Genomic DNA, 17,373 nt, shown 5'->3' with positions numbered 1-17,373 from the left:
CAGTTGTTCTTGCGCGCCGTTGTTCCTGAGGGTCGCGCGAGCAAGGTCTCACCGCCATCGCTGGCGGCATTTCGAGTTGTTGTTGGCTGTTGTGGACCACCGAAAGACCTGATGCGGAGGTGATCTCGATCCGATCGCAGAGTCGGATCACCCCGAGGAGCGTGGAAAGGTGAGATCCTGATCTACGCACATTCTTGAACCGAACGGGCACTCACTCGTAACGTTCCCCTCGCACAATGTCCGAGTCAGTCGTCATAGAGACGAGCTTGGGCGACATCCAGCTAGAGCTATACTGGAACCATGCACCAAGAGTAAGCCCTCTTCACTGGACATCGCGGATGCGCTCATCCCAGCACTCGAGTTTCTAGACGTGCAAGAACTTCGCGGAACTGACGAAGCGTGGATACTACAACGGCGTAGTCTTTCACCGCATCATTGCCGTGAGTAGACTCCGTGCGCTGGCTTGTAGGTCCTGAATGACGCTTGCCTCAGGACTTCATGGTACAGGGCGGCGACCCGACAGGGACCGGCCGCGGTGGCACTAGCATCTACGGACAGAAATTGTACGTCTACTCTGCCTAGAGCGACATCCACATTCATTGAGTAACCCATGTACAGCGAAGATGAGATACACCCAGAACTGCGGTTCACGGGAGCAGGCATTCTCGCTATGGCCAATTCGGGACCCAATACAAACGGTACGTCATCCGCGTCCTCATCTGGGTCCCCGACTCAAGGCGGCCCGATGCTCTTAGGATCTCAATTCTTCATGACTCTAGCGCCCACTCCGTTCCTCGACAACAAGCACACCATCTTTGGTCGCGTCAGCTCCGGGATGCGGGTGCTTCAGAGACTTGGTTCGGTCGCGACTGATGCCCAGGAACGGTGAGTACTAGCGCGACGGCAATCAATTCTCATTGACTCATATTGAACACGTAGACCTCGGGAGGACGTCAAGATCCACAAAGCCCGTGTTGTCTGACGGCGTAAGCTCTCCGCCTCAGAATAAGGGTGTGCTTGAGGTTGAGGGGACTAGGTACAAACGGTACGCGTATGTCCGGAAGACGGGGTGACAGGGATGTGACATGAAAAGATTGACAACGACTCAGGTATATTCACTAGCTGCTTGTGCAAGCGTCACCTGATGCCACCTACGAGCTCCGCTGGCATTTGTACATGTAGTATGCACACTAGTCACAGTAGTCAGTAAGATACAGGGCGACTCACGAAGCGCCATCTTGAGATGCGTGTGTTGTGGTGCTGGTGCAGACATTGACTACGATTGACTGAAACACCTCAAGGTAGCGTTCGAGATGTGCCGGTTGGTGATGCCTGATGCCGGTGACGACTCGGAGTCGACAACCGGATCTGCAGCAGGAAATCAACTTTCATGACAATCGCAGCACAGGTCACAAGCTGAGGCGACCAACTGAAAGAAAAGATGAACGTGTATGGCGGTCTACGTAGCCAGTGAATCGTGAGCATGCAGTCTCGGGATGGCACACGAGCACCGCCTGGCCAACGTCGCCTGACGGAACAGCATAACGGTAACCTGCCCTAGTCTCCGTTGGGGACCAAGATAGCATGCAACCAACTGAAAACCGCCCGATATTTCAATCTCGGTCAACGTACAGCTCATTGCAGCGGACATCAACTCTAGAGCACCAGGCCAACCACGCCTAGTACCAACAAGACGCCAGATGTATTCACGGAATTAAAGTCGGATCCGCTGTAATTACATGACGGTCACTGAAAACGGTTCTACTCACAGGTGCGTCAGTCAGCGGGAATTGTGTATAATGATGATACGCACAGAGGGAGGACCCGTGTTGCTGATGATGCCAGTCAAAGTTTGCACGATATCGGCCGCGCCCTGTTCTCCGGGAGGACCGTATTTCTTCTTCGACTCCTGGACGGGTTTGGGCTTTGTGTAGCGGATCATGGACGGCTCTTCGACGCGCTGATAGCCAACGTATTCACGGGAGCCGGGGGGATACGGGTTTTGTTTGCCGTGCTCGGTGTCTGGTGGGACGTATACATCCATACTCATCCCCACGCCGTCCAGACCTGCGGGATTGAGCCGAACGGTGGCTGGTGCGGCGAAAAGCTGCGTCTGTGCGACGCGGAAGGTGGTTGCGCCGCGCATGGCATCGGGTGCGTCAGGTGCTGCTCCCAAACTACGCCAGTTGATGGGATCCTTGTTTTCGGCGAGGGCCTTGTGGAGGTGGGGAGTCATGCCGGCGAAGCTGGCGACGTAGTCCCCGCCGGCATGGCCTCCCTGGCCAAGCAACCGCTCGAGTATGCGTCCTGGCTGGGGCTCCGCGAGGATCTTGGATTGCAGCATCGAGGTCCTGGCGTACACGAGCCCGCCGTACAGCTGGGGCTGCTGCTCGATGACGCGGGAGTCGTGCGAGCTATACTCCTTGAATGCCCGGGACATCAGGAAAAGCTTGTACTTATCGGTTTCCGCTGCCTGCCTGTGCCGCCAAAGGCTGCCCCGCTCGACGCGAGGGATTGAATATCCCTGCTCCTTGGCGGCCCTCGCCTGTTCATCCAGCCAGTTGAGGAACGCGGGTCGCATCTCCCGGAGCTTCTTGAGATAACGCTCGAACGCCCTGTCCGTCATGGCATAAACGTTGGGGATCGCCTCGCTCAGCTCCTCTTCTTCCTCATCCTCCTTGTACTTCTTCTGCTGGTGTACAGAGGGACGCGAGACCATAGAAGGCTTCGTCTGGACCGGCGGCTTCGTCGCCAGCCCAAACTCCGAATCCACATCCCACCGAATCTCTGCGGTAGGACCCAACCTCTCTCGCCATGGACCGTCCGCCAGCCTGGGCGTGAGGCCGACCTCCTCCCACATCTGTATCCACCGAGTCTGCCGCTCACCGCCCTTCCATTCGGTCTGCTGCGCGGTGGAGTCGATTGCCTGGACGGTCACGTTTCCCTTGCGCCGACGCAGCGGGAGCGGCCTCTTCAGGCCCCAGTTTCCGCGCTGTGCATGGCCGCCAAACGAGGTGTAGACTTGGCCTATTGAGGGATCGTAGGAGGCAAAGCGCGACTGGCGTAGGAGCGCGGCGAATTGCGACGGCGCCGGCGTCGACATGAAGGACCGCTATGAGCGAAAGCAAGTCTTGCCAGATCGGACACTGAGGAGGGCTTTTTGGCGCCGCGTCGGCTGATGCCGGGGCAGGAGCCTCGCCGGCGCTGTGATCCTCAAGTCCTTGCCTTTTGGCCCATTCTTTTCGTACATATAAACATCCTTTCATCTCGCTAATATATCCAGAACATACGCACGGAAGGGTGGCTGGAAACCTCTCAGAATGAGGGCAGAATAAACTTTACTGTCCCTAGCTACGTGCCATACGCTCAATTGCGCACCTCCGATTTCGAGTGAAGCCCCTAACAGCTCGTCGAGTTCATGCAAGTGTTCCATGTAGCACAGCCTGTCATTAACTGTCAGCTTGTTTTCCCGCCCAACTGCGGTATGCGTCAGGGTTGTCTCGGCTATCGCACGAACCCTGTTACTGTACACGCTCACTACGCGACTCTGTGCAATAGAGAAAGGCGTCTGTGGGAGGCCATGCAGGCGCCTCGCTGCACTGGTCCAGGGATGCCGCGGGCAGCTAGCGCAGCACGCGAGTCGCAGAGCAGTGAAGCAGCGTTCCCGCCGCGCCCAGCGTCCTGCAGCGGGAACCTGAGTGCGCTCGCATATTCCGTAGAAGCAATGATTATGCAGTGTTCGTCGCCCTTCGCTGATGGATGACATGATGAACGCCTCGGGCGCTGTACCTCGTCGCACGCGGTCTGGGCCCTCGCACATGCCGGCCTTTGCAAGCTCATGGTGGAGGCTGGATAGTCCTAGGACGACCGCAGAATAAAAAGAATAGCAGATTTACAGAGTGCTGCGGACGAGGGAAGCGGCGGGTGCGGGAAGAACGGAGACGAGTTGGGAGGCGGGACGGGCGTCTGCTAGGCGAGCGGGCCAAAAAAGAGGAAGGTAGACAGAGGAGGTTGCAGGTTGCCCATCATCTCCACGCCCGCCCGCCCTCCTCCGCCGCCCTCATCCTCTCCATCTGCTTGCTGGAAAGGCTGCGGCGCCGTACGGCCTTTCGTCTTCACCTCGCGTGCACTGGCCGGCCTCGTCCAAAATAACCTCGCTAGAACGGCATCTCTCAGCCGCGGTCTGAAGCCTAACTCGGCATATGGATCGAACTGTACCCCGCAGGGCTTCGGCACTGGGCATGTCGTCCTCAGCGTCCCCCGACATGTATCATAGACCCTACCCTACTGTTCGCACTAATCCGCCGTCCCCGCAAGACGGCACCTTCGCCCAGTCGTCCCCGCCGCCATGGGGCAGCGCGCGGGTCACGCCTACCTACACTCCCCCGCCTACTCCTCCGATACACTACCATCCCCCGCCGCCTCCGAGCCCATTGCCGGCGAGCAGCACTGCCGAGAGCGCTCCGACGATATGCGGCATGCCCTTGAAATACTTCTCGTGAGTGATCTGCCTTCTTGAGAGGCTATGACGCGTGTCTGAGCCTATTCTGCTGTCTCGCAGCCTTATCACGCTTGCCGTGCAGAATGCCGCATTGTCCATCGTCATGCACTACTCGCGAGTCTCAACGCCTGCGGCTCAGTCGTATTCGCCCGCCGCGGCAGTGCTGCTCAATGAGCTGCTCAAGGGGTCCATCTCGTTTGTCATTGCCTTCCTCAGGGTCGCGGATGCCTCGGACGCGTCGAGGAGAGGAGTAATGGGGTGGTTGTCGGCGTTGCAGAGGGTGTCGCGAGAGATCTTCAGCCCGGACTGCTGGAAGCTGTCAATACCGGCTCTCCTCTACGTGGTGCAGAACTCGCTCCAGTTCGTCGCGGTTGGCAATCTGCCCGTCGCCACGTTCCAGGTGACGTACCAGATGAAGATCCTTACCACGGCCGCCTTCTCCGTCATGTTGCTTCGCAGGAAGCTCAGCTCCACGAAGTGGTTGTCGTTGCTGTTCCTCGCCATCGGTGTCGGTATCGTGCAGATTCAGTCAAGCAGCAGCAGCCACATCCCCTCCAGGCAGAACCATCCGGTCGGCAGCGCCCACGAATCTGCACCCTTGCACATACACATCATGAGCCCGCTGAAAGGCTTCGGGGCTGTGACGGCGGCATGTTTCACTTCGGGACTCGCTGGCGTTTACTTCGAGATGGTGCTGAAGAACTCGAAAGCCGATCTTTGGGTACGCAACGTCCAGTTGTCATTATTCTCCTTGCCCCCGGCTATCCTGCCCATCATTTGGAACGCGGATCCGCGGATCTACCAGGACGGCATCATTGCCTCTGTTTTGCGCAACTTCGGCGGTTGGGCATGGGCGACGGTGTCGGTCCAGGTGCTCGGTGGACTGATTACGGCAATCGTCATCAAGTATTCGGACAACATAATGAAGGGATTCGCGACGAGTCTCTCCATCGTCTTGTCGTTTTTGGCATCGGTCGCGCTGTTTGGCTTCCGTATCACCCCTTCCTTCGTCATCGGCTCCACTACGGTCCTGGCCGCGACGTGGATGTACAACCAGCCCCCAGGGCAGGAGCTCGTCGCCATCACCAACGTCTTGCCCGTCATTCCCGGAAAACTGGAGAACCCCTCGACCACCCCCGTCAGCCCCGATGCTCCCATCATCGGCCAGTTCGACAGGAAGGATTCATCTCCGTTCGGGAGCCCCCGCGTCACCGCCACCGCGCTCGGCCTACCAGGGGAGAAGCAAGACGGACTTGGGCCGATACTCGCTACGGACCGATACCTCAACGCGCCGTACGGTTCGCCCTTCCCGTCACGGACGCCGTCGCCGATTCCGACATCGCTATACCCGAGCTCGCGGAACGCCTCGCAGACGAGCCTCGCCCCCGCGCGGCGGCATCCCCAATAAGCACAAGCGATCATGTTGTTGAATAGAATACGACCAAGCCTATCTAACGAGCCCGATACGATACCCGCCCCAGAGACTTTGCAGTAGACATTCACCGTGACAATGCCCACGCCATCCTCCGCCCCTTCTTTACGAGATCTATTACAAGTTAGCCCATCCAGTGCCGTACACCGCATACTTTCTGCCCCTTCGTGTTTATTCTTCTCTAGTTCACTGGAGGCGTGCGTATAGTCTATACGCGTTTCTGTAATACACCACTTTTGCGGACACGGGTGTGAGCGCGTACACGCGCACATGATTCTGTCCGTTGTCCAAGTCGATCGCGTCTGTGGGCGTCTGACCTGAACTCTCCTCTCATCTGTGTCTTCCAGCTGCAGGATGTCGGTCGACCTGGAATGGGACAAACTTGACCAATCGCTCGCCGCCTCTCTCATTGAGGTGCTGAACAGGCAGCTCGCGACGACAGCGCGGCCGTCGTTCATCGGGCCTATAGAGGTCGCCTCCTTCGACTTCGGCACCGCGAGCCCGGACATTGAGCTCGTGGACATGCGCGACGTCTACCGCGACTTCCTCGAGGACGACGAGGAGACGGATGACGCGGAGAAGGACCCCGTGAAGGAGTCGCAGTGGACTGACGACGACGATGACTTCGAGTGGGTTTCGAGGAAGGCGGTGCGCGGGAAGGTGCTGGACGAGGATGTGCCGGCGTATTACCCACTACAGCCGCATGGTATGCGGTATGGGAGGGGGACGGGGCTGGATATGTTCAGCTCCACGCCGTCACTGCGACCGGGGTTGCATCCTGCCCTTACGAGCTTGGTTGACCTCCGACCGACGTATCCGTCACCGAGCTTGTACGCGTCTGCACTCTCTGCTGCGTCTCCCCAGTTGGGTGGGGCATCACGCCCGAGGATTGGGCAGAGTGACTCCCAGCAAGAGGTCGTCGAGGTCCCCGAGGAAGGCTCGCCCGAACCGCCGTCTAAGCCCGACGGTGTGCAAACGCCTCCCGCACCGAGCCATCCCAACCTGCAACTCCACTTGCACATCACTTGGCATTCTAATCTTCGTCTCACGCTTACGACATCCCTGCTCATCAACTACCCGTCGCCGATGTTCATGTCCCTCCCCATCAAGCTCTCCGTAACAGGAATCATCTTCGACGGCGAAGTGGTAGTCGCCTACGAAGGCGAGCGCCGCCGCGTACATCTCTGCATCCTCGACCCGCTCGACCCATACTGCCCTCTCTCCAGTGACCGTCCCAAGCGCGACATCACACCCAACACAGGGACACCGCCAGAGACGGACGACGACACGCCCCCGCCCGCGATGTCGTCCTCCCGAACAGGCAAGCCGCTGCCGATCGGCCAGCGACTGCTCCCGTCGATATACATCGAGAGCGAGATTGGCCAGGCTGACAAGCATGTGCTGAAAAATGTTACGCGTATAGAGCGCTTCATCCAGGACGTCGTCCGGAAGACGGTTGAGGAGGAGTTGGTGTTCCCGAACTTCCATACGCTGGTCCTGGCGGATCCAGCGGCGCAGTCATAGCAATAGTGGATGTACAACATACCGATACAGCAGTAGCCTACTAATACACCGGATGAGATACCCTGTTACAGCCATTTGCTCATATACGGTCCGTCCAATTCGTACCCGAGCCGCCTGTAGTAATCTCGAGTACCAACGCCTGTGCAGGAACGGTTCAGCGAGCAGAGTTAAGAGCGATAGGTAGAAGACGCACCTGAGATAACAGCCAGCTTCACACTCCCATGCTCCTCCCTCGCTATTCGCTCCGCCTCCTCCATGAGCAGCGTCCCGAAGCCCTGGTGCTGGAACTTCGTCGGGTCGCGTCCATGCACGGGCACCGCAGTGCCATACACATGGAGCTCCCGCACGATACTGCACCCACCCTCGTCGCCGTCCCTTCCCTTTTGTCTGACGAGCTCCGGGCGGAACGTGCCCTCGTCGGAGCACTTGCGCAGACGAAGCAGCCCGATGAGGATGTCGCGCTCGGGGTCCTCGTACGAGAGGAAAGTCTCCCAGCCGCCGTTCGCCGTGTAGTCCCGCCGGAGGAGCTCGACGGACTCGGGCCGCACCTTGTGGTGGATCTCGTGGATGCCCACTTCACGGAAGCGCACGTCCCGGCACTCGGCGCCGAAGTCTTTCATCCGGTTGAGGGCGAGCTCGCGGAGGTTCCCCGAGTTTTCACAGCCGCTTGTGACAAGTGGAAGGGGGATGTCTCTGCGCGACGTGCCGTCAGTAAATACGACATGCGCATGCTCGGTGGATCGCTCACCGCTGTACACGGTATACACGCGTCCATGGTGGTACGAGTGCTAGTATCCGTGCGACCACGTCAACGAGCACATTCGGCGTGTAGTTCTTATACCTGCCCGTCCGCCACAGCTCATACAGTCCTGTGCCTCGGATGACAAGGGTAGGGTAGATCTTCAGCCCGTCGCTTCTGAACGCAGGGTTCTCGAAGTACTCCTTGAACTGTTCGAGGTCGCGTTCGACACCGACGTTGGGTAGATCTGGCATCATGTGCGCGACGACCTTGAAGCCTGCATCCTTGGCGAGGTGAAAGGACTCGGAGACGGCGCGGACTGTGTGTCCGCGGTTGGTGTCGCGTGCGACGTCTTCGTACACGGATTGAACACCAATCTCCAGTCGAGTGCAACCATAGCGAAGCATCTGACTAGAGGGTCGTTAGGGCTTGTTCAAGCAAAAAAAAATCCTTGGTATTCACCTGAGATGTGGTCTGAGGCAGTAATCGGGTCGTGTTTCGATTGTAATACCAATGGCTTTTGACTTGCTCTGCTCCGAATACCGGACAGCCTCGTCCACATCGAACCCAGTGAAGCCAGACAGTGCGTTGTGTAGTTGTGCGATGAACTTGTTCCTGTAATCTTCTGGCATGCTCATGAAGGTCCCGCCCATAATGATGAACTCGACCTGTGTCGGGTGTTACGAAGGATAGGGGATATAGCGAAGATACGACATACCTTGTCCACATTGTGGCCCAAACTCTTCAACTGTTCCACTCGCCCTCGCGTCTGCTCGTAAGGGTCGTACCGTGCCCGGATCGCTCTCATACTTGTGGGCTCGTAGCCTGTGTAACTTTGGGTACTGTAGTCAAAGTCCGAGTCGGGACCTCCTGGACAGTACCTACACGGAGTCAGAGAGTACTCGATCGTAGGCGGTAGTCCAAGTACTTACACGCAGATGTTACCGGTCATTGCAATGTGCGGACATCTGTGCGGCTTGCACATGACGGCAACCACTGCAATGCCACTCGCCGTCCGGATGGGCCGTGCCTTCAGTTTGGGGAGGAGCGCCTTCTTGTAGTCGTCTGGAATGGCACTGATGATGTCCACCAATCTCGGGACCCCTCCGAAGCCATACTTCTTGCTCATCTTTGCCCTCAGCTCGTTCAGCGAGACCGTCTGATTTGCATCGTGGGCCTTGATGAGTTCTGCGGCGATGGCTGAGGTAACACGCAACAACGTCTCCGCCTGGGAAGGACCTGTGAATGGATGTTTATTGGCCGAACGCCGCGAAGACGGTCACCAACCTTCGGTCTTCGTCCTCTGGACCATCTTGCTTCGCTCAGTTGCGCGCGAGAGACGTTGGATTCAAGCAAGCGGAGGGCCAGATGGGTTTTATTTGAGGGAGCCGGAGAAGGCGATCGAGGGGATCTGGGGATCTCGGAGATGGGCGCGAAGCCGTAGCAGCGGAGTCGATCACGTTCCACCGAAAGCAGGTCTGTTGACAGTCTACTGATGACTGCCACTCTCGTCTAACCCATTGGTCTGGCATGCCCCCTCCTACCTCCCAGGACGCCTGGCTCGCTGCTCGCCGCTTCGGAGTAGTCATCGACGCAGGCTCGTCAGGCTCCAGGCTGCAGATATACAGCTGGAAGGATCCCCGCGTCCAGGATGGAGGGAGGGCGCAGACGTCGCTCCCAGCGGTCGAGAAGGGAACGCAGAACGGGGAGGACTGGTCTGTCAAAGTACAACCTGGTGAGCACAGGTCAATTGATAGTCCAGTACTGGTGCTATACACCGTAACCGGCGCTAGGTATCTCTTCCTTCGGCGACAACCCGGCTGGCGTGGCAGGCTACTTGGAACCGCTGCTCGAACATGCACGTAGCCATGTCCCACCGTCCTTGCAGCCGTCTACACCTCTCTTCCTCCTCGCCACAGCGGGGATGCGTCTCCTAACGCCCCAGCAGCAAGCCGAGGTCCTTCGAGCCACCTGCACATACCTCAAGACGCACTCAAACTTTAGGCTGGACGACCCGTCTCCGTTAGGGCCCTGCGGCTCCAGCGTGCGCATCATATCTGGCGAGGAGGAGGGCCTCTTCGGTTGGATAGCGGTCAACTACCTTACGGATGGCTTCTCGGGCGCAGGCGAGCAGCCCCTAACCTATGGCTTCCTGGACATGGGCGGCGCCTCGACGCAGATTGCCTTCGAGCCGAGCACGGTTGAGAGCGACAAGTCCAGTGACAACCTCATAGACGTCAGGTTGCGCCTGCTGAACGGTAGGGAGGTGCAGCACAAAGTCTTCGTCACAACGTGGTTGGGCTATGGTACCAACCAAGCGCGCGAGCGGTATGTCAGCGCAGTCGTGAATGATTACCTCTACCACTACCCTTCTGCATCTCCTTCACAACTCATCCCGGACCCATGTCTACCTAAAGACCTTCGACTCACGGAATCCACGTCGTCTTCCGCGACGTACACCTTAGTAGGGATGGGCTCCTTCGATCGATGTCTCTCCCGGACCCTCCCGCTGCTCAACAAGTCCGCCCCATGTCCGGACGCTCACTGCCTATTCAACGGTGTCCCGACGCCGCACATCGACTTCGCCGCCGCGCACTTTATCGGCATCTCCGAGTACTGGTACTCCTCCGAGCACGTGTTCGGGTTGGGCGGTGCGTACGACGTCGTACAGTACGAACGCGCGGCGGAGCAATTCTGTGGGCGCGACTGGGGAGACATCGTCCGGAAGCACGAGCGCGACAAGACCCGCTGGGGAGAAGGCAGGCAGACCATGGGCATGTGGGGCCCAGAGGTGGAGATTCCCCGTCTGCAGCTGCAGTGCTTCAAGGCAGCGTGGCTAGTCAACGTTCTACACGAGGGGCTCGGCATGCCGCGTATAGTCGACCCTGGGGGTAACAGTACGTCCGGGCATAACGGTGCACAGGAGGTGGAGAAGGAGGCGGCACGGAAAGGTCTGGGGAGCAAGCGGCCTGCGTTTCAGAGCTTGGATACTGTGGGAGATATCGCCATTAGCTGGACACTAGGGAAGATGGTGCTCGAGGCAAGCAAGGAGGTGCCTTTAGCCGGAAAGGGCGATAGACCTATTGTCGATCCTATGGAAGACCTTCCCGAGGACTCCCACTTACGACCGAAGCCGCCCTTCTGGCGTTTCGACGCCATCGAGGACCGTCTCTCGGACCATCTACCTCCGTCCCTGAGCAAAGAGACGTTAGGCTTCTCCCTAGTCGCCTTCCTATTCTACATCGCCGTCCTCACGCTCTTGTTCGGCATGCTCTACCGGATGCGGCATCGCATTCGGAGCACGTACCGTCGATACACGCGCACGAAAGAGCGGATGTTCACCCAAGACGGCTACGCCATGGAAGGCGGCTTCGCCAGTCACCCACGGTCACCCTCTCCCTGGACACCCTCCCCGACCCGGCTATCTTTCCAGCAAGCCATCCGCCCGATCGCGCAGAAGCTCTCCTCGACGCTGGGCATAAGCACGAGGCCCTCGAGCGTCCGGGTCAAGCTTACCGGGCCGCCCTCCAACCACAACCGATACTCGCCCACACGGTCCTCCCCTATCCGCTCCAACTCCTCGCCTTTCCCCTTCTCCCAAACAAAACCCCAGCCCGGCCTCGGCCTTGGTATGGGTGGAGGCCTCGCCCCGCCTCCGCCGGGCGACGCGAACGGCTCCGCGTCGTCCTTCGCGCCCACGCCCGGCTCGCCGCGCCTCGACGGGTTCGCGGTATCCGTGTCGAACGGGAGCCTAAGTTCGCTGACGTCGCGCTCGCGCAACTCGTCGCAGATGAATTTGAGCAGCGTTGCGGGGAGGGGCGGGAATGGCATGGCGCGGACGGCGAGTGGGGGCTACGGACAGATGGCACGGACTATGAGTGGCTCGCATGGACCTGTTGGTAGTTTATATTTGGATGAATGACTTGACTAGACTGGGGAAGTCATGCATGAGCCTGAGCTGTACGATGTATAAACTCGAGATCTTGATGCAGTGATGAGGGTGGGTACCGGTTCTGCAACTAGGCACCCTCTTCAAAATTCCACCGCATGTATTCACACTCGCTGCCATGCGCTAGTATTCTCTGCTGCAGCAAGTACACGAATGCTCGAGTGAACGGCCTTATGAGTGCTGGCCTTGTATACCCATCTGCCTATTAATATTGTGCAGTGACGTTGCGCGTCGAATCCTGTGTTCCATTTCGCCGTCCATCTGCCAGTGAATGCGCGGACTAGGCTAAGCAGCACCAGACAATTTAATAACACTCGCTAATGTCAGCCGCCCTTCCGATACGGAGATAGCGACAAGGCAGTAGCAAGCATTGCCGCATGCCAAAGACCGTCACTGACGGTACGTAGCACCCGACTTACGCTACTGATATTCATCCCGAATTCACGGGTATTCGGTGTCCTTGACTCCCAGGGGCGCGTACATGCATGCTTGTGTGCTCGAGGCACGTTCGGGCCCGCTTCTGCACACCGCGGCCATACAAAGGCGAATAAACACCGTGCTGTAATGCCCAAATTATGCCCCTCTCGGAACGTCATCGCATATTACCTTCGCCGAAGCGGCGGAGTCTTCCTGTCCGTATGGATGCTAGTTCTGCTGGTGCTTATCATCACTAAATCCGGGTTGTCGAGGGATTCGAAGTTGGAGTGCTTACCACATTGACGGCGAACTTCTCCTGATGGAATGCCTCCGTGCTCCTATCCACCGATGCGGTATGTAATACTGAGATCCGTCCGCGTACGCAGTGGATGCTGCCGGCCGATCAAACCGGTCATTCAGAGCTGCTCCAATCTGCTACAATGCGGCGGAACGATCATCTCATGACGCCATACTACGTTAGGTCAATCTCGATGGCCATTAAATGGGTAGCCCTGCGACATACGGGGCTAACTTGAAGGTATGTTGCCGAACTTGAATTGTCCAGATACGTTCGCTAGGGTGGGCGATTGCAGCGTGGCATTGCGAATGATCGTCCGGAACTCATGAAACGGCTCGTTCACGATTCCTAGACGTGTGCGGCAATATATGACAAGATGCCTGACGAGAGCTAGTAGGATTAGTATGGCGCTACTCATAGTCAAGGCATAGCTCGAGCGTGACTGACCGATTACTACAGGAGTGCATTTGCAGAATCCGTCATTGGCCATCTCGTCAATATAACAACACTCGCCGCTCCGTTACGAAGGTCGACTAGGGACTTCACGCCTGGTGGGACTCGGAGGGACTGTCGTTGTCAATGCGGCCGCACAATTTGCAATTTGCCAGTGACATCGGTGCTCCGCCGAACATACGCGATAGTCAGATAAACCATCATACAGGATCCCTGTGTGAGCAACGACAGACCCGTCGACGTCACTCACGGCAGAGTGACAGCACGAACATCCCAGCGGGCATGTGCAGTTTGTGGCTTTCTCCCACTGTTGCACATGCCTTCATGCACGCCTGGAGAGGATCAGCACCCGTACCACTACACGGGAGGTAACCCCTACTCACCTCATGTGCAAGCATGAGACCTTATGCTGCATTCGATTCGAGAACCAGCAGTGGCCATGAGGACGAATGTGCACGCAAATGTGGTATACATTGAGTAGCATCATGCAGGTACAAAATCAGAGCAATACAGCATGCAGGAGTCTGCGCGTCATAACAATGTGATATACAGCAACGAACCGAAGTCCCGGATAGATCGTCACCCTCTCTTTGACCGTGTACGCGTGCCACCTGTAGATATGGACGGCGCTGCGGAGGCCGGGGGGTTGTCATTATTCGCCCATGGAAGCAGTTTGCCTTCAGCGGCTTGCTTAAGCCGAATGATTTCATGTACCCAGTTGCTCTCGTTTGCCTTGTCGAAGGCGATGTCGTGCAGGCGCTGTTCTTCATCATCACTGAGGAGTTGAACAGAGGGACGCTCCCCTGAACGCCACAGAAGCAGCTGAAGTACGGCCTCGTGCAACAGGATATTTTGACAGTACTATGTCGAATTAGCATCAGATATCAAGCACCCATGAGCTCGCTGTAAGGATCTAACCGTTATTTGGTCTATGGTTGATAGATTTTTGTACGACAGCTTCGGACGCGGCCGTTGGATTCCATTGGGTGCGGACAATTCATCCCTTTCCGAGATATGCAGCTCTTCCTCGACGGGATCGCTCTAGACAAAATGATTTGAATCAACGTCAAGCGGACACTCAACCTACTTGCTTACCATCGCGGTTGTTCTCTCAGCTGAAGTAGCTATATTATCGTAGCCACCTGATATCGGTGGCCGTGTAACCTGCGACGATACTTAGTTGACGCGTTCGAATTCGTTAGAATCCACCCACATTTAGCGTAGTCGCTGTCGTTTCACCGAAAACGGGCTGCAAGCAGAAAGGTTAATGACAACATCAGTAATGTAACCGTAACAAGGAATGTCACACCTCATGTGCATTAGCGTCGGCATCAAGCGTCAGCTGCGAGGGTGGCTCCTCAGCTCCCGAGGCTGTGGGCTATCAAACACGGGATGGTAAGCTCATCGATGTCGCCAAGACGCAAGATAGCCCGAATTACCTGAGTCTTAAGGTCCGCCGGTTGTCCCACAGGCGTCAAAGCTTTTTCAACGGGGCTGTCCGCGGACGGAACCTGGAGGTGAGAGAAATGTATCAGCGGACAGATAGATTGAATACAGAGTGTTGGGGGGAAGCTGGGACCTCACCTGACTGCCACCCACAATGGCGCCGTCTTCCGCAGGCTGTGGGCCAATGTCCGGGTCGCCCAGTGGGACTCCTAGAGCACGCCGCTTCTCCTTCTTGGTAGCCCAGCGCCGGACCAGACGCAGCAATGCCTCTACCTCGTCTTGCTTCAACGATCCTCTCGTATAGCCCGATTCGCACACCGCTCGTCTCGCGGCAGCCCCACGCATGAATTGGTCGTGACGCTGGTTGGCGGGCTCGAAACGGCCGTCGATGACAGCCTCTAATACCGGCTTGACGTACTCGAACTGTTCCGTGAGCGTAAGTTCCTCAAAGTCCTCCAGAGGAGGCATTGGCGGCTCCGGAGTGGGTGGACGCAAGGCATCCTCGTCTGCAATCTCCATGTCAGACGCATCATTTCGCAGTGGAGCAGCTATGTCGTCGCGTTCCTCTTCTAGCCCGTAATTAATTGCATCACGTCCTAGCTAGTGAGTAGACTTACCGTTAACATCATGCAGCAACGGGGCAGGGAATAGGGCACACCTTACAGCTTTTGAAGTGCTTGTCGTACACCGTAAAGAACCAGTCCGCGTCGATGCTCTTGATTACACCGTCATAGAACTCTACTTTGAAACGAGGCCGTTGTTTGTGATTAGGAGGCGGGATATACTCAAGCAGCTTTGCTGGCCAGTAGTCTGTGAGGTTCTTCTTCTCCTTGGCAAGGACAAGCTCGCCGGGCACTTCGAGAGATGGATCACACGGCGGCGCACGCCAGGGCTTTTCCTGTACCCTGGCCGAGTCCTCATCATCAGACGAGACATTCTCCTCCATGGCTTTGCGGCCCCCTATAGATGGCGCTTTCACGGAGAAAGACGCATCTTTACTGAAGTGACTTGAGAGCAACATTGGCAGCCCTTCGTTCGCGTCTTCGTCCTCTTGCAGCATGAGGTCCCGAGCCTCCTTCCATCGCGTGTCGATATCCAGCTTCCTCCGTTTTCGGGGTAATGCCTGGACGGCAGTGTCCCGGTCCGCAGCCTTGTAGTTTCGCTCAGTGAAGCGGATCCTACCGCGACGAACCATGGGTAAGATGTTCGATGGAGAGGGAAAGGCAACTGTTAGATCCCCTTGTGCAGTGTCACTGAGGACGCGAGGGCCATCACCAAACAGGGAGACCTTGACCGGATCCCGAGGCCGTGTAACCTGCAAATTTGCTAGGTGAGGGTCCGGCAATGAGGATGAGCAGAGGCAAGAGCACCTTTGCAGGCCACCAGTACGCGTCACCATCGTGTACGTCGCCACTCTCGTTGATGACCTCGCCCGACCCGGCTATTTTGACCCAGGCTAGTGTCCCAAGCTTGCTCAAGCTCCACGGCTCGTCGTCTGCAACGCTGCTCCCGGGTAGAGTGGCCACAGAGTCGGTGCGACCGAGGCCGCCTACAGTCTTCGCAATTTGAGACGATGTAAGCGAGGTCAGCGTGCTAGCAGACCGGGCGCGTCTCGGGGGTGGCATAGTCGACGCTTCGGGACTGGGAGAGGACAACGGTGTGAGGTCGCTGTCGTCGAGGTCGGATAGGGAAGAGGTAGACGAGATCGATATAGCACGTTTACGTTTTGTGGGGATGTTATTACTCTCGACGGCGTTCGATTTCCCTTTCCTAGACGCGGTAGCCGACGGCACCTTCGCGGGAGGAACGCGCTTCCCTCCGTCCGCCTTCCGACTGTCCGCTTTTCTGCGCAAGGGACTCTGTGGCTCCGCCACTGCGTCATCTTCGGTCTCGTCCTCAGACATTATTACGGTAGGGCTTTCTGCACGACTTCCGCTTCCGCTGGGCTTCTGAGCAGATATAGATGCGAGGGCACCGAGACTAGGTCTCACGCGTTTCCCGACGCTCCTCTCTTTGCCTGGCGACCCATCTGAGGATTTGTTCGGGGATGAAAGGCCCCGTCTCCTGCGACCATATGTGACCTTCACCGGCGTCCTAGGCTTGGAAGGCTCCCCAAACTCCCGACCATCCGACGGTGGCGGTGAGCTCTCCAGCTGAGCAGCCGCTAGCTGCGAGGCCTTCTGAGCGGCAGCACGCGGTGGCATTCCTGAGAGCGACGAGCCGCCCTCGGCCCTTCCGTCGGTTCGATGACTGTCGTGTCAATTATCGCCGTAAGCGATCGCGCGACTTGGACCCTGGAGCTTCTCTGACGATAGCACGGCTATAGCGATATGTGGCAGTGAATGCAGTACACACTGCGAGGAGGAGCTGTTAGCAAGAGTGAGAGGAAGCCTGGAGACCGTGCGGAGGAGGCGCGGGTGATGGACGGACACGCCGCCTCGGTGACGAGCAGGCGGAAGGCGCGAACAGGCGCCCACAGCCTCAGACGCGCCTGCTCGACGCGTGCCGTCACATTGTGTCACAACACATCCTGTGATCGCGCCGTGTCGACTGGTTCCAGGCTCGAGTCTCTGACGAAAACACCAATTACAGAAGTCGCCACTACTTTCACAGC

At 57.7% G+C, this 17,373-nt stretch overlaps 7 protein-coding genes across 7 annotated transcripts; 4 read left to right on the top strand and 3 right to left on the bottom strand.

The window, feature by feature from the left end:
- The first annotated feature begins 193 nt into the window (after window positions 1-193).
- On the top strand, window positions 194-1,248 carry C8Q71DRAFT_736037 (cyclophilin-like protein). Its single transcript, XM_047922524.1, has 7 exons — window positions 194-311; window positions 369-440; window positions 493-563; window positions 619-698; window positions 756-885; window positions 940-1,045; window positions 1,110-1,248. The coding sequence occupies exons 1-6, from the start codon at window positions 237-239 to the stop codon at window positions 980-982; spliced, it is 471 nt and encodes a 156-aa protein (XP_047784185.1). The 5' UTR covers window positions 194-236; the 3' UTR covers window positions 983-1,045; window positions 1,110-1,248.
- Window positions 1,249-1,356: 108 nt separating this feature from the next.
- Window positions 1,357-3,133, bottom strand: C8Q71DRAFT_736034 (mitochondrial ribosomal protein subunit-domain-containing protein). The gene is made up of 2 exons (XM_047922523.1): window positions 1,814-3,133; window positions 1,357-1,761 (listed from the first exon to the last, which is right to left on the bottom strand). Exons 1-2 carry the CDS (start codon window positions 3,101-3,103, stop codon window positions 1,747-1,749), a joined length of 1,305 nt encoding a protein of 434 aa, XP_047784184.1. The 5' UTR covers window positions 3,104-3,133; the 3' UTR covers window positions 1,357-1,746.
- Window positions 3,134-3,885: 752 nt separating this feature from the next.
- C8Q71DRAFT_845492 (nucleotide-sugar transporter-domain-containing protein) lies at window positions 3,886-6,176 on the top strand. The gene is made up of 2 exons (XM_047926607.1): window positions 3,886-4,498; window positions 4,562-6,176. The coding sequence occupies exons 1-2, from the start codon at window positions 4,203-4,205 to the stop codon at window positions 5,907-5,909; spliced, it is 1,644 nt and encodes a 547-aa protein (XP_047784183.1). The 5' UTR covers window positions 3,886-4,202; the 3' UTR covers window positions 5,910-6,176.
- A 111-nt stretch (window positions 6,177-6,287) lies between these two features.
- On the top strand, window positions 6,288-7,457 carry C8Q71DRAFT_698857 (uncharacterized protein; the record flags this gene model as incomplete). The annotated part of the gene is made up of 3 exons (XM_047920037.1): window positions 6,288-6,787; window positions 6,926-7,164; window positions 7,207-7,457. The coding sequence occupies 3 exons, from the start codon at window positions 6,288-6,290 to the stop codon at window positions 7,455-7,457; spliced, it is 990 nt and encodes a 329-aa protein (XP_047784182.1).
- A 32-nt stretch (window positions 7,458-7,489) lies between these two features.
- On the bottom strand, window positions 7,490-9,632 carry C8Q71DRAFT_236666 (uncharacterized protein). Its single transcript, XM_047917200.1, has 7 exons — window positions 9,484-9,632; window positions 9,129-9,435; window positions 8,915-9,077; window positions 8,659-8,864; window positions 8,206-8,607; window positions 7,651-8,150; window positions 7,490-7,596 (listed from the first exon to the last, which is right to left on the bottom strand). The coding sequence occupies exons 1-7, from the start codon at window positions 9,506-9,508 to the stop codon at window positions 7,523-7,525; spliced, it is 1,677 nt and encodes a 558-aa protein (XP_047784181.1). The 5' UTR covers window positions 9,509-9,632; the 3' UTR covers window positions 7,490-7,522.
- On the top strand, window positions 9,631-12,167 carry C8Q71DRAFT_236671 (nucleoside phosphatase family-domain-containing protein). Its single transcript, XM_047917201.1, has 2 exons — window positions 9,631-9,931; window positions 9,990-12,167. Exons 1-2 carry the CDS (start codon window positions 9,727-9,729, stop codon window positions 12,116-12,118), a joined length of 2,334 nt encoding a protein of 777 aa, XP_047784180.1. The 5' UTR covers window positions 9,631-9,726; the 3' UTR covers window positions 12,119-12,167.
- A 1,598-nt stretch (window positions 12,168-13,765) lies between these two features.
- Window positions 13,766-17,213, bottom strand: C8Q71DRAFT_736022 (uncharacterized protein). Its single transcript, XM_047922522.1, has 9 exons — window positions 16,130-17,213; window positions 15,418-16,074; window positions 14,898-15,359; window positions 14,753-14,824; window positions 14,623-14,691; window positions 14,527-14,562; window positions 14,409-14,477; window positions 14,232-14,354; window positions 13,766-14,174 (listed from the first exon to the last, which is right to left on the bottom strand). Exons 1-9 carry the CDS (start codon window positions 16,961-16,963, stop codon window positions 13,893-13,895), a joined length of 2,604 nt encoding a protein of 867 aa, XP_047784179.1. The 5' UTR covers window positions 16,964-17,213; the 3' UTR covers window positions 13,766-13,892.
- Between the last annotated feature and the right edge of the window lie 160 nt (window positions 17,214-17,373).

The sequence above is a fragment of the Rhodofomes roseus genome (genome assembly GCF_022264815.1).
Source record: "Rhodofomes roseus strain CIRM-BRFM 1785 chromosome Unknown C8Q71scaffold_2, whole genome shotgun sequence".
In the NCBI taxonomy this organism is placed as follows: Eukaryota; Fungi; Basidiomycota; class Agaricomycetes; order Polyporales; family Fomitopsidaceae; genus Rhodofomes; species Rhodofomes roseus.
The sequence above is the reverse complement of the archived record's forward strand: the minus strand, read 5'-3'. Positions and strand labels throughout refer to the sequence as shown.